We start from the raw sequence: 15,898 nt of genomic DNA, 5'->3' as shown, positions 1-15,898 counted from the left end.
TGTCAAAGGAACTGGAAATTAAAGGAGAAGGGAACTCTGAAAGCTATGGATCTGCAGACAGCTTAAAGCCCTCATATACATGATGTCATGTATATGAAATACTGTGAAAGGCAAGACTATATTGACAGAAAGAGATCATTGGTTGCCTTGGGACTAAAGGTGGAGGAAGGACTGACTGCAAACAAAAACAAGGGAATTTCTGTGGAGTGATGGAAACATGCTATTTATTGGATGTAGTGGTGATCACATGACAGAATAATTAGCCAACATACATCCATCTGTACATAAAAAATACTCCAGAGAAACTCTTGCAAAGAACTATCAGGAACATGTACAAGGCTGTCAGCAGTATCATCTGTGATAGTGGGAGCTGTAAGCAACTTACTTATTAATCACTAAAGAAAATGGAGAAAAATTCTAATAGATGTACAATATGAAATACTGTGTAGCAGTTTGAATGAAATATTTTATAAATACATATTTATAAATATTATAAATAATGCATTTTATATTAATATGTATATACCCACGTGAATTAAATATTACAAACATTAGTATTGATTGAAAATAGTAAAAAAGAATGCATCAAATATATAGGACATTATCATGATAAAAACACATACCAAACAACACATATCCAAGGGCATGTATCAAGCACATTAAAATGGGAGTATTTGATTTGGTAGATCAGAACTTTAAAATAACTGTTATAAACATGTTACAGCATGCGAAGAACAAAATAGACAAAAAGGATTTAAAATCAATAATTTCAACAGAAGAAGGGAAACTAAAAGAAGAACCAAATGGAAATTCTAAGACTTAAAAAAATCATTGGATGAGGTTACAGAAGATTGGACACAGCAGAAGGAATCAGTGAGCTTGAGATAGGGCATCAGAAATTATCCAAACTGAATTAAAATAGGAAAAATCATTTAAAAAACAAAACAGAACTTCAAAGAATTAGGAGACAGTATCTAATAAGGAAAATGTGTAACTGGAGTTCCCTAAGGGAAAAAAGAGAATGGGTCAAAAGAAAGATATGAAGACATACTTAATGGCTGAGAATTTTCCAAAATTGCTGAAAGACATTAAGTAATAGATCCAAGAAGTTACTTGAATATAAGTTAGGGTAAATTCAAAGAAAAACACCTTAAGCATATCATGATCAAACTTCCAAAAACCAAAGACATGGAAAAATATCTTAGGAGTGCCTGGGTGTGTGAGGAGACACATTACAATCCAGTATACCAAAAAGAAAAATAACTGAATTCTCATCAAAAATAATGAAACCCAGAAGATAAGAGATTAAATACTGCTGAAAGGGAAAAAATGGCAATTTAGAATTCTGTGTGCAATAATTGTATCTCACTGAAAAGAAAATAAAAAAACTTTTCAAGCAGAAAAAAAAAAAAGATGAAAGAAATTGTCACCATCAGAAGCACACTGCAATACTAGAGAAGGTTATCCAAGCTGAGGGAAGTGATCCCATATGAAAGCACAGATTATAAGAAGAAATGAAGAGCAACAGAAAGGGTAAACATGTGGGTAAATATAAAAAGCCATATAAAAATTTTGAAAACACTATTGACTACTTCAGGTGAAAAAAACCCAGCAATGTATACATGGAATTTATAAAATATGTAGAATTAAATGTAGTAGCACCAAGGGCAGGAGGAGGTAACAGGAACCATGCTGTTGTAAAGTTCTTTTGTTGTTTGTTAAGTAGGAAAATACTAATTCAAGGTAGACTGTGATGAATTAAGGATACACATTGTAACCTCTGGAAGAGCTACCAAAAATGGTTAATATAAAAAAGGACAGCTAAAAACCATAGAAAAGAAAAAGTAGTTTATTGCTCAATTAACCTAAAAGAAAAACAGAGGGGAAAAAAAACCCCCAAAAGAACAAAGAAATGTGGGACAAATAGAGAACATGTAACAAAATGATAGACTTTTTAAAACCAACAGTATCAGAAATTATATTAAATGTAACATTTTAACACTCCAATTTAAAAAACACTGGCCATAAAAAGAAACGAAATTGAGTTATTTGTAGTGAGGTGGATGGACCTAGAGACTGTCATACAGAGTGAAGTCAGTCAGAAAGAGAAAAACAAATACCATACATATATATGGAATCTAAAAAAAAAAAAAGGTTCTGAAGAACCTAGGGGCAGGACAGGAATAAAGACACAGACGTAGAGAATGGACTTGAGGACATGGGGAGGGGGAAGTGTATGCTGGGACGAAGTGAGAGTATGGCATGGACATATATACACTACCAAATTAATTAAAACTAAATGAAATAAACCCCTTTAAAAATACAACTTGTGAAAAAATATCACAAGAATGGAAAATCTAAATAGTTCTTTATCTGTTAAAGAAATTGAATCCATAATTTAAAATCTTCCGACAAAGAAAACTCTAGCTTCATTGATGAATTTGGCCAAATATTTAATTGAAAAACTGAGCAATTTTATACACTCTTTGAGAAAATGGAAAATGAGAGATATTTTTCCCAACTCGATTTATCAATCTTCATACCAAACTCTGATAAGGGATTAATCTTTGCCCCTGAGACCCAAGCCCAAGCTCTCTGGGTCCTTCTGCCTTCTGGGATTCACCCTGCAGGTCACCCAGCCGAGGGGCAAGAGAAAGGTGGTAAACAGAGGGAGAGGCCTGGAAGGTAAAGCACAGTCCCCAGAAGGAGCACAGCTTCCCTGAGAAGCCCTGGTTCTGTGGTTGTGGGGAGGGTGAGGTGGTCAAATGACTGCATTAACTGAGATCTGCATGCAGCCAGCCAAGTCCAGTGAGAAGGACCCGGAGAAGGAACACAGTCCGTGCCCAGACCCTTTCCTGAGTGAGAGCAGGTGATGCAGATCCCCAGCATCTGGGGCCCCAGGCAGTAAATCCGAGTGGGTGGTGGAGAGAGCTGTGGAGAAGAGCTCAGGGAGTCAGTGGGAGTTGTGACTGACTATCTGCAGTCAAGGGCCCTGAAATGGCAAAACTGCGCCTCAGGGGTGGAGAAGGAAATGAAAACAGACGCTCCTGCAGATTGGTCCATCTTGGTTTATTGCTTCCTTCAGTTGTGACCAGGGGAGAAAAGGCTGCATTTTCATTTCTCAGGGAGATCCCCAGTAATATCCATTGCCTTCTGAAGGAATTATTAGTTACTGTGGAAGAGAACAAAGACACATGTGCTTAGGTACTTAGGTGTAACAAATAAATTACCTTCCACTGCAAAACATACAGTTGGCATACTGCCAAGTGAAAAATTCATATGGAAAAAGAAAAAGAATTCTAGAAGAATTTTTACAATTTTGCTTGTGAAATTATTTAGCTGTGAGTAACTTATTTACTATCAATTGTGATTTTTGGGAAACCATCGTATTTAATCAGAAGTACTTGCAAATGAGAAAATCTAATGTTTTTTTCACATGCAATGAAATGTTCTTGAATATAACAAGTCAAATCTTTGTATGTTTTTAGAAATTTAAATACATATCAATTTTACTTTTTCCATATCTTGGAGCCAGTCATTTTTAAATTGTTTCATATGGTAAACAGTGTTTTGGTTTGGGCACTTGGAAACTCATAGGCCTTAAGCATTTTGGCTACAGTGCCTACTGGATAAAGTGGCTTGATTATGAATTCATTTAAAAGACTAATTTACATATCATATATCTTATTAGAGTCAACTCTAATTCCATTCTGTCCACAAGAGCAAGTTCCCAACAAACTTAAGAGAATTTTACTAAACTGAGGAAAAAAGACTAAAAGTCTTTAAAAACTGATTTAAATACTCATTAATAACAAGATTAGTAAAGATTAAAACATTATTTGTGGTGCAGTACTTTATGAATTCATCTAACCAATAAATATTTAGGAATTAGTTGTGGATTATAAATTTCATTTTAATTTAAAGCAAGTTATTTTAAGAGATATTTCCTAATGTACTTGCCTACTGTTAAGTGTTTCACTGCTTTTCTGTGACTTGGAACTAAATAAATAAGGAAATAATGCTTTTATCATGATATAATACAGTCTGACAAAGATATATTTTTATGGCGGTTTCTTCCTCTTTCCCTTCAAAATTGTGGTAATAAAGAAGTATCTGCCACATTTCTATTTTTATACTCATTATTACCAGAAGCCAAAATCAAATTCTAAAGCCTCTTTTCCATTTTTATATCCACAGATTTCTTATTTCTGATCCCCCAACCAAAAGAATGAAAAAGAATACATTGAAGACAAACTAATTGAGTTTAATTGACAAAGAAGATAATATAGGTAGTAAGATTAGGGAGAGAATTCAGTGCTAAGAGTGGCATAATTTTACCCCTCCTATCCTTTCCCTACCTCTGCTATTTTATATCTTCAAAACTTATACTAGATTTTTCCTACTATTCTGACCATGAAACTCCCCTATTTAATATAGTTAGTTCTCCCCAAACCAATAAAGGGATTTATATATATAGATTTGTGAGTCTACTGGATACATAACCTGTCGTATTTCTGGCTTTAAAATTTTTTTTGTCGTGGTAGTGTTTACCCAAGGAGTTGGTTCTACCAACACCTCCCACTGGCTTTCAAAATTTTTAAAACAGGGAAAAAAGGAAAATATAATGGGGGCTATAACAGTACAGCAGAGCAACTACGTCTGCCTAGCTTATTAAATTTAAAAGAAATAATAATCCAAGAATGCTTTTTCTGGTATATGCTAAACACAAGCTAGACTTATGGGTTAACACTCCTGATTACACTCTTCAAATGCAATATATATTGTCCCACGGATGATGACTATCCCTCAATCTTGAACACCACTTCTAGAAGAGGATGACTGTGCAAATGACATACTCTATAATGAGAGAGAATGTGAGGGGACAACTGGAGTAGTTATAACATCAATTATGTGTGTATATGAAGTTCAAGATGGATGTGATGTTCATTCACTAAGCAAGTATTTATTGAGCATTTACTCTGCTAGGTGCTAACTACAAATTAGTTCGCAAAATACACGTGGCCGTTATCCTCAAGCAATTTCAGAGTGTATCGGCAAAGTAGTGCTTTATTTAGGTAAGCAGAAGTTTGGAAGTATTAGAGTGTTTGAGCACTATATCACAAATCCCCTGGTAATGGTGACAGAGTGGAGGCAATAAAGAAAATCGGCTTTTTTCTTCATACTTTGTTTGGAGAAAATAATATCTATAAAAAGGTAATTATGTTAGGAAACATACAAAAACAACAGAATAAAGGATAGAGAAATGCCAATAGCCTCCCAAATGGAGGGGGTGACTTCATCAGGGACGACAGAAACTATATAATGTGGTGCGGTGTAGCCTGAAAACTTAACCTGTGGGTATGAAGGATATTCTGGAGTATCAGTGGATTGAATGTAACTAAAAGAAGACACTTTAAGGAAAAACGCCAGGCAGGATGAGAAAACTAAAACTCTACAAGGGAGAAAAGAAGATTAGCAAATCAGTATATATTAGATGACTTCAGAAGGATCACAAGGCCACATGGGAAACTGAAAACTCAGAGAACCCTTATTAACACAATTGAGGGCTGTTGGACTGAGATGGGGAATGTGGAAAACGTAGAATTTTAGTGTGTTTATGATAACTGTCTCTTAGATAAACTCCTCCTGATTGGGGTAATAATTCACTCAATTGTTCATATTGAGTTTGTGAGTATAAATATAATCTAAACAAAAAAGTAATATTTCCCTTTGTATTTCATCATAAAACATTCAAAAATGCTCTATGAGTTAGTTTCACAAAATAATTATAAATATCTTGTCTCTCATTAGACAACTAGTTTTTCCCTAGGCATCAAAAGAGGAGGCAATCAATAAAAATTTAATAAACTGAAGAAAAGACTGAGTTAATTAATACTCATTCCCAGAATGGAAAATATTAATAAGTTGTTTTTAGTGTAGTACTTTATCAATTGTGGCTGCTCAAAAAATATTAAACAATCTTTTGTTCATTCTTATTTTCAACATATACTTATAAGAAACATTTCTTATGTCACTTACCTGCTGGTATTTGTTTGGGCACTACTTTCTGAACTTGATCTAAATAAAAATAAAAATGTCTGAAAGTTAATACTAAGAAACCTGCCTACTTTAAGAATGAAGATCAAGCCATTTCATACCAAAACTAACTCTTTTAACACCTGGGGCAGGAAAATAAGTAGCAATCTTATTTACCCAACACCAAGTGCAACACATAGTACAAAATTTAAATCCTCCAGTGGGGAAACGTATCAAGACAGCAGAGATGCATTTGTTTCTTTATCACCTCTAAGCACAGTATATAAGTTTGATTCTGCCTAAATTTGGCCTTCCAGCTACAAGTTAGCTTTTCATTTGTTGACAAGTAAATTGCCACATTTTGCAAATTAACATTCACATTTACTTCTGGGCAAACTATCAGACTTAACTGACAGAATAAGTTCCCCTTTCTATTCCACAAGGAAAGTTTCCCGTTTCTACTCTGCAGAAAAGCTGAAGATAATAGCGCAAAAATTTAATACCGAACTGAGATTGACAGCCAGAAAAGGCTCTTTGTCTGTCAGTAAAAAATGAAGGAACTAGAAATTCAGAGAGAAAACAGGAGCAAAATCTGAATGACTACAAGGGACTCTGAATTACTTGTACCCTAAGGGATATGATTTTAATAACCCTAGCTTGGTAGGAGTTTAGGGTACAGATATTTAAATGTTAGAAAGCTAGAGTGAAGCCCAAGCCTGGTAGTCTTGAATGGAGTTAACAAAAGGTATGGCCACTGGGAATGCAATAGGCAAATTGTCTCAGCCATGTGGATGGAAAAGGATCACCTAGAGATGCAGGACCCCAGACCTCCACCATCTATAGAGGCAGGACCACAATTCCTCAATTTCATTACCCACAAATTTGAACTAGCAAGCATAGAAAATATTAAAACATTCATGCCCCAAGACAGGGAAAGCTGAAACATTTCCCTCTTCCTAAAGTACGCCTCTACAACTCGGGGTGTGCAGAGTTCCCATGAGAACAATCATTGCCCCTGAGGATGAGCTTACAAGTCTAAATTACAAACAACTGTGTGTTAAGTGCCCACAGGCACAGCACAGCAGAACAAAAAATTCACATATTGAGATAGATGGATAATATAAAAAACCTTTAATAGAAACATTTAGAATCTCCACAGAGATTCAGGCAGAAGTAAGGCAAGAAAAGGATAGCTGTTAAGAGAAGGAGTGATTTGGAAACTAATATGAGGAAATCAGTGGCAGAGAGAGACATGAAAAAGCATAGCATATGAACAGCCCGGTTAACAACTATGGAGGATAAAGTGAGAAGACTCTCCCAAATATAGTCATTTCAGATGCAGAAAAGATAAAGAATGGAAAAGAGGTGATAATTAAAGAAATGACTGATTGTTTTCCCAGAATTAATGACCTGAATGCTGGTATCTAAATACTATATGGAATCCAGAGCAGCGTAAATAAAAACAAATTCTATCAGAACATATCATAATAAAATAACAAAACGTTCAGGACAAAGAGGAAATCTTAGAAGTCACTTAGAGTAAACACATTAATTGAAAGGGAATAAATAAGTTAATCAGACTGTCAACTGAGGTCTCATCAATGCCAGTAAATGTCACATTACAGCAACACAATACTTTAAAAGAGCTGTGGAAAGTGACTCCCAACCACAAGTCTGTAACCATCTAAGTTGCCTTTCAAAGATGAGTGTGAAAAAGACATGTTCAGACATTTAACATCAAATGCTTATAACCACAGAAACTAACTAAAATTAAAAGCGTTGTACTTCAGGAAGAAAGAAATTGAAATTAAAATGAAAAAAAAAAAAACGGACTCAGGAATGAATAGTGGGAGTTCCCTGGCAGTCCAGTGGTCGGGACTCAGTGTTTTCACTGCTGTGGCCCAGGTACAGTCCCTGGATGGAGATCTAAGATCCCGCAAGCCACGCAGTGCGGCCAAAAATCTAAAATAAATAAACAAAATAAAATCCAGGGTTAAATACCATTAAAAAAAAAGAATGAATGGTGACCAAAGCAATTGGTAAATATGTTGTTAAGCCCTAGTAAGTATTCATTTAATATAAAATGATAGTAATAATAATAACTGACAAATGGAGGGGGAGTTGTGTAGGTGATCTAATATCCTTCTGTTGTTTAGAAGAAGAATGAAAATATTGAATTTTAGGTGTTTAAAAAATTAATTAGACCTAAAGTGGTACTAATATAACATATACTGGGATTCATCCCACCTCGCTGCATTCTTTGACCTCAACAGTCTTTCCCACTGACTTTCTACCAGAAAAAGATTATTCCAAAAATAAATGACCTGAAAACTATAGTGGATGTTATGTTAGTAAAACATAGCAGTAGAGTCAAGTGACATTCTTTAAATATAAATGAATAAAATCATCCTAAAAATGTTTCCCTGGTATATACCAAGCCTGAAGGCTAGAACAGTGGATTAACATTCCAAATTATACTACTCTAGTTGAAATGTGCATTTACCTATGGGTAATTCTATCATCCCTTACCCAATGTAGGTGAATTAATATCCTAGGAGAGATGAATTATGTTGACAAGGTTTCAGGATGAGAGATAATATAATAAGAGAGGGAGAAAAGGGGGCAGTTATAACATTATAGATACATAGATTGTGTGTGTGTGTGTGTGTGTGTGTGTGTATTTGTCTATGTACCTTTGTGTTTGTGGATTTTTTTTTGGTCTGGTTGCCTGTGTGTGGAAAAGATTAAGTAATCATGCATTCATTCAACAAATATTTATTGAGCACTTACCATAAACCAACAACTCTGCTACATGCTGGCTATACAGTGCTATCCTCTACAATAACAGAGTATAATAAGACATACGTCCAAGGTGAGGAAAAAGTAACTGTGTTTCAGGACCATAAGTTAACTCCCTGATACTGAGAGGACATAATAATGAAAATCAATTCTTTTAGTTTGGTGAGAGTAACTTATGACTCCATAAGTGTCAGTAAAAGGAGAAGACCATAATGTCAGAAGAGAGATAAAGGATAAGAAAAGCAGGCATTGTAATGGAAGAGGAAGACCTCTTCTGGAATAAAAGAAATTAAACAACCCTGTTGTGCAGCCTAGACAGCTTACTCTGTAGATTTGGGTGTGTCTGCTAAGTGTACTTTGGAGAGACCTAGGTAGAATAACACCATCCAAAATTGGTGGATGTAGAAAACTAAACAATTATTGTATTATTATACAGACATATCCACCTTTCAGGAAATGGAAGGAGACCTAATTAAAACTACTTGGTAATCCTGAAAGGCTATGGAACACACAGAATTGTTATTCCTTTACAATCTTTTTCTTCAGCAAATTTTTCCTATGTGACCAGGGTAAGCCCTCATTCAGTTGTTCATGAGCATACATATTGGATTTCTAGAGTCTCCAATTAAAGAAGTAAACTTCCCCATTTATGAGTTAGCACCATAAACATTTCACCAATCACTTATTCCTCTGTTTCTCCAGAATAAACTCCCAACATACATTAACAAACTGAAGAAAAGAAGACATTGATTTATTTAGACAAATACTCACTACTTAACTAAGTTGGCAAATACTAAGAGGAATTTTTTTGTGTGTAGTACCTTATCAATTGTTGCTGCTCAATTAATACTTAGCAATTACTTGTTGATTCAATTTGTTCATCTTATTTTTTAACACATACTTATTTTAAGAAATTCTTTCTAATTTACTTACCTGACAGTATCTGTTTGGCTACTACTTTCTGATGTGGACCTAAAATGCAAGTGAAAATAATGCTTCTAAGTTAATACTTTAAAAAAAGTGTGCCTTCATAACAAATGAATGTCAGACCATTTTGTAACCTGTATTAACGCTTTTATACCACTAATTACCAGTAATGCATCATTTCAAAAGATTACTAAGTTACAGTATGCAAATAAGTAACATTCTTATTTACCAATATACCATGTCCATAGAGAATATAAATGTCAAGTTCTCAAACAGAGGAGAAGGAAAACAGATTTGTCACTTCCCAGCTCAGAATATATGCTTGATTTTGAATGCCTGATTCTGGTCTTTAGGTTCTAACCTAATGTTTTACCCACTAGTAAACAAATTACTGCAGGAGGTGATTTAAAACCCTCACTGACTTCTAAACAATCAGGCAGACTGGGCTGACAGGGTAATTTCCACCTCCTATTTAACACACAGAGTAATAGTGAAAAAAATAACAAAAAATGCTAATGAAAATTTAAGGGAAGGAAGCGACATTTCTAATGATAGTCTGAAAAAAAAGAGGATATAGAAAGCACGAAAGGTAAATAGGAACTAAAGCTGAATGACCCTAGAGGTCGGGGAATCAGTTAGGGAGTGGAGCCCACCTGGAAAACTGGAGCTGACCACCTCCTCTAACCTTGGAAGCCATGAAAGGCCATACCACCCACTAAGTGGAGATAGTATTATCATGAGTCTTAGAGATGCTGCAGGGAGATTGCTTCAGAAGTATAGGTGGAAAAGGATCACCTAGAGACACAGGAATCTTAGGTGCTTAAAATGCTTTAGGGATATGGATGGGATAAAACATCAAATACAGAAAGAGGAATCTTAAGCCTTTACTGTACAGGTTCAGGATACTAATTCATGTTTCCTATGAATTCTAGATGTGTAACATCTATGAATTCCATGTGTACCAAACACCTCAAAAGTTTATGACTGGGAGGGGAGTCTGTGGGAGAATGGATACATGTATACGTATGGCTGAGTCGCTTTGCTGTGCACCTGATACTATCACAACATTGTTAATCGGCTATACTCCAACAAAAAATTAAAAGCTTTTAAAAAAAGTTCATGACTTAGGAGGGTAAAACAAAATAATCTTGACAAGGAGGATTCTACAAAGCAGGATATGCAGAATTCTCATGAGACAATCATTGCTGCTTAAGATGGACTTACAATCAAATAAAAAAGCCAGTAAGAGGTAATGTTCACCTCTCGCGGAGTAAACTAATGAATTCATACACTAACAATTATAGGTAACAGGAAAAACTTCAAAAAAAAAGAATGCTTAGGATTTCCATAGAGATCAATAAAGGAACAGAATTCATTAAACAAGTAATGACAGAATGAGACCGGCCAAGATGGCAGAATAAAGATATTGAGCTCACCTTCTCTCACACCAAAATCACAACTATTTGCAGAACAACCATAGATGAAAAAGACCAGAACCTACATGAAAAGATCTACAACTAAAGATATAAAGAAGGAACCATACGAAATGGGTAGGAGTGGCAGAGTCATAATACAGTCAAGACCCATACGTCCTGGATGGGTGATCCACAATAGGAAAATAATTACAATTGAAGGGGTCCTCCCCAAGGTGTGAGGTGCCCCACATCAGGATGCCCAGCCCAGGAGTCCTGTGTTGGGAAGATGAGTGCCCAGAACATTTGCTGAAGGCTAATGGGGCTCACTTTCGGGAGACCAGAGAGCTGTGGAAAATAGACTCCGTTCTTAAAGGGCACACACAGAATCTCACACGCTCCAGGACGCAGGGCAGAAGCGGTGAGTTGAATGGAGCCTGGGTCAGACCCTCCTGCTGATCTTGGAGAGTCCCCCGGAGAGGCAGGAGGCAACCAGAGTTCACCCTGGTGACAAAGACACTGAGGGCAGACATTTTGGGGAGCTCATTCTACCTCGTGGACACCAGTACTGGCAAGTACCATTCTGGAATCCTCTTTCTAGCCTATTAGCCCCAGGACTAGTCCCATGCCCGCCCAACATCCTACAGGCACCAGTACTGGGACAGCTCAGGGCAAGGAAATAATTGGGCAGGGACACAGCCTCACCCACTAGCAGACAGGCTGCCTTAACACTCCCTGAGCCCACGGCTGCCCCTGGTTATGGCCCGGCCCACCAGAGCATGCAGGGCCAGGCCCCGAACAGCAGTGCACAGGCACTAGACCCAGGACCCCCATGGTTCTGCAGCCAGAGACCCTGGGACCCAGCTCGACTCCTAAGTAGGTGGGCACCAGCCCCAGAATCCATAATCCCACCACTAGAGAGCCTGCTCTAGACTCAGGACCAGGCTCACCCACCAGCAGGTGGACACCAGGCCCAGGACAAGGGCAGCCCCATAGCCTGTTCCCCCCCCCAACTAGAACGCCAATACAAGCTTCAGGACACACTGGGCCCTGCAGCCAGCTGTGTCAGGATCTAGCCCCACCCACCAGTGGTCTGACACCAGCTCTGGGACCCCTGGGCACTGTGGGCAGACCCAGGATTAGCTTTGTCAGTGGGTCAACAATAGCCCCAGGAACTGGCTTCACTCATGGGGCGGTTAGCAATATCTCCAGGATCTCCTAGACCCCAACTCCACCCACCAGTGAGCCAGCACTAGCCTCGGACCCCTGCAGGGTTTCACATCCAGCTGTCTTGCGACCCAGCCCTGCCAACCAGGAGCCCACAGCTTCCACACAAGGCAAGGCCTGGCAACCAACCAGACCAGGGACCAGCCAAGCCTATAAAACCACTTACTGTAGCCAGCCTGCCACAACAGAAGGACCCACACAGCCCACATAGGGAGCAACCCTAGAGCATATAGCTCTGGTAATGAACAGGGAGTGTGCTGCTGGGATACATAGGAAATCTCCTACAAAAGGTCACTTCTTCAAGATTGGGAAACATAATCAACATACCAGATACATGGAAATCAAACTAGCAAGTTAGGTGAAATGAGGCAACAGAGGAGCAAGTTCCAAACAAAGGACAAAGATAAAACTCGTAAGAACTAAGTGAAATGGATACAGGCAATCTACCCAGGAAAGAATTTAAGGTAATGATCAAAAAGAGGATCAAAGAACTCAGGAGAAGAATGGATGAACAGAGTAAGAAGTTAAAGAACAACCAAACAGAGATGAAGAATATAATAACTGAAATGAAAAATACACTAGAAGGAATCAATAGTAGACTAAATGATACAGAGGAATAGATCAGGGAACTGGAAGAAAGAGTACTGGAAATCACTGATGCTGAACATAAAAAAAAAAAGAAATGAGAACAGTTTAAGAGACCTTCAGGACAACATCAAGCATATTGACATTCATATGATAGAAGTCCCAGAAGGAGAAGACAGAGAGAAAGGGGCAGAGAACATATTTGAAGACACAGTAGCTGAAAAATTTCCTAACCTGGGAAAAGTAGTAGACATCCAGGTACAGGAATTACAGACTGGGTGCTTAAACAGCAGACATCTGTTTCTTAAAATTCTGGAGGCTGGGAAGTCCAAGATCAAGGTGTCAGCAAATTTGGTTCCTGGCGAGAACCTATTTCCTGGCTTGCAGGTGGCTGCTTTCTTGCTGTGTCTTCACGTGGTGCAGAGAGAGAAGGAGCTCTAGTCTCTCTTCCTTGCCTTATGAGAACAGTAATCCCGTCATGGGGACCCCACTTTCATGACCTCATCTAAACCTAATTTCAGCCCAAATGCCCCAACTCCTAATACCATCAGATTGGGGGATAGGGTTTTAACATGTGAATTCGGGAAGAGGAGACATTCAGTTCATAAGACTACTTAAAAAATCATTCCAAAATTTAGTACCTCAAAACATTTATTATTAACTCTCTTGGTTCAGTGAGTTGACTGGGATCAGCTGAGTAGTTCTCATTTGGGGTCTCTCATGCAGTTGTAGTCATGTGTCAGATGGATATCTAAGATAGGTGGATGTTCACACGCTGTCAACTAATGACAACTATCAGCTGGGAGCTCAGCTGGAGTTGTCACCCAAAGTGCCTGCATGTGGCTTCTCCACGTACTGGAGCATCTTGCAGCATGGCAGGTGGGTTCCAAGATAGAGGAATGCAACAGCAAGCATTCCAAAAGGCCCAGGTGACAGTTACATGACCTCTATATTAGTTATACATTGGTGATTACATACAGAATCATAAAGAGATTCAACTACTTCTTTTGGTAAGAATATTTCTTAGGTGGTATTGTGCACTTCCAGTGGAAGGGACGTAATACCTGGTTGTTTGTCTTTTTATGATAACATCCATTGATGATCAAACATCTAGATAAAGTAATTCATCAAGAGTTTAAATTTGCATTTTTCAAAGATCATTCTGGCTAGACTACAAGTTCTCTTAAAAAGAAATAAATGTCACAGTTATGTACAGCTTTATGAGAATGGCAATCAAAACCAAGTCATAATGATATAAAGATTTATTGGGTATCTCATCCTGGTTTGGTCATTTTAATAGTCTAAAAATAAATAAGTTCAAAGGGAAGAAAAAAAGGAATAAGTTGTTTTGGCATACTCTTTCCCTGATGCTGTTCAGTTACGTCAAAAAGAACCTCAGGGCTTCCCTGGTGGCACAGTGGTTGAGAGTTCGCCTGCCGATGCAGGGGATGCGGGTTTGTGCCCCAGTCCGGGAAGATCCCACATGCCGCGGAGTGGCTGGGCCCATGAGCCATGGCCGCTGAGCCTGTGCGTCCAGAGCCTGTGCTCCGCAACGGGAGAGGCCACAACAGTGAGAGGCCCGCGTACCGCAAAAAAAAAAAAAAAAAAAAAAAAAAAACCTCATTAAAAATTTTTATTTGAAATAAAACATCAGTCCTTAAAGGTTAACAAAACATTAATTCATTAACCCCACAACCAGGATAGATAACTGTAGTCTTAATCATTGGGTTGCAAGTGCTTGCTTTTTCTTTCCTTTCACCTTTTAAAAAATTTTTAAAAATTAATTAATTTTTTTGGCTGCATTGGGTCTGTTGCTGTGCGCAGGTTTTCTCTAGTTGTGGCGAGTGGAGGCTACTCTTCATTGTGGTGCACGGGCTTCTCATTGCTGTGGCTTCTCTTGTTGTGGAGCATGGGCTCTAGGCGCATGGGCTTCAGTAGTTGTGGCTCGTGAGCTCTAGAGCACAGGCTCAGTAGTTGTGGCGCACAGGCTTCAGTAGTTGTGGCTCGTGAGCTCTAGAGCGCAGGCTCAGTAGTTGTGGTGCATGGGCTTAGTTGCTTCGTGGCATGTGGGATCTTCCTGGACCAGGGCTCGAATATGTGTCCCCTGCATTGGCAGGTGGATTCTTAACCACTGCACCACCAGGGAAGCTCTAAATTTTTTTTTTAATTTAGGTACAGTCGGTATACAATATTTTGTAAGTTACAGGTGTACAGTATAGTGATTCATAATTTTTAAAGGTTATACTCTATTTATAGTTATTATAAAATATTGGATTTTCCCCCTGTATTGTACAATATGTCCTAATAGATAACTATAAGGAAACAGAAATACAAATCCAGGAATCAGAGTGTCTCCAAAAGGATCAACCCAAAGAGCAACACAAGACACATTATAATTAAAGTGGCAAAAATTAAAGATAAAGAGAGAGTATAAAAAGCAGTATGGGAAAAGCAACAAGGTACATGCAAGGAAACTCCCTTGTATGTACATACATATTAATAAGTACATATTTATTAATAAGTATGCACATATTAATAATTACTTAAATGAAAATGGACTAAATGTTCCAACCAAAATACATAGAGTGGCTGAATGGATACAAAAATAAATCTGTATATATGCTGCCTACAAGAGACTCATTCAGTGCTAAAGAAACACACAGACTGGAAGTGAGGGGATGGAAAAGGTATTCCATGTAAAAGAAAAATTAAAAGAAAGTTTGGGTAGCATTACTTATAGTAGATAAAATAGACTTTAAAGCAAAGGCTGTTAGAAGAGACAAAGAAGAATAGGATATAACAATCAAGGGTTCAATCCAAGAAGATATAACAATTGTAAATATATATGCACCCAACATAGGAGCACCCAAATAATTGAAGCAAATTTCAACAAAAATAAATGGAGAAATCGA

General features: G+C 37.7%; 1 protein-coding gene across 1 annotated transcript in view; it reads right to left on the bottom strand.

Moving 5' to 3' along the window:
• Positions 1 to 2,488: 2,488 nt before the first annotated feature.
• ADAM32 (ADAM metallopeptidase domain 32) overlaps positions 2,489 to 15,898 on the bottom strand; it is a 167,006-nt gene continuing 153,596 nt past the window's right edge. The window contains exons 21-23 of the mRNA XM_060291569.1: positions 9,769 to 9,807; positions 6,040 to 6,078; positions 2,489 to 3,172 (exon numbers count right to left, since the gene is read on the bottom strand). Coding sequence (XP_060147552.1) covers positions 3,166 to 3,172; positions 6,040 to 6,078; positions 9,769 to 9,807 — 85 coding nt within the window. The 3' untranslated portion in view covers positions 2,489 to 3,165. The remainder of the gene's footprint in view (positions 3,173 to 6,039; positions 6,079 to 9,768; positions 9,808 to 15,898) is intronic.

The sequence above is a fragment of the Globicephala melas genome, chromosome 21, assembly GCF_963455315.2.
Source record: "Globicephala melas chromosome 21, mGloMel1.2, whole genome shotgun sequence".
Lineage (NCBI taxonomy): Eukaryota > Metazoa > Chordata > Mammalia > Artiodactyla > Delphinidae > Globicephala > Globicephala melas.
Note: the sequence above shows the minus strand (reverse complement) of the source record. Positions and strands in the feature narration are given on the sequence as shown.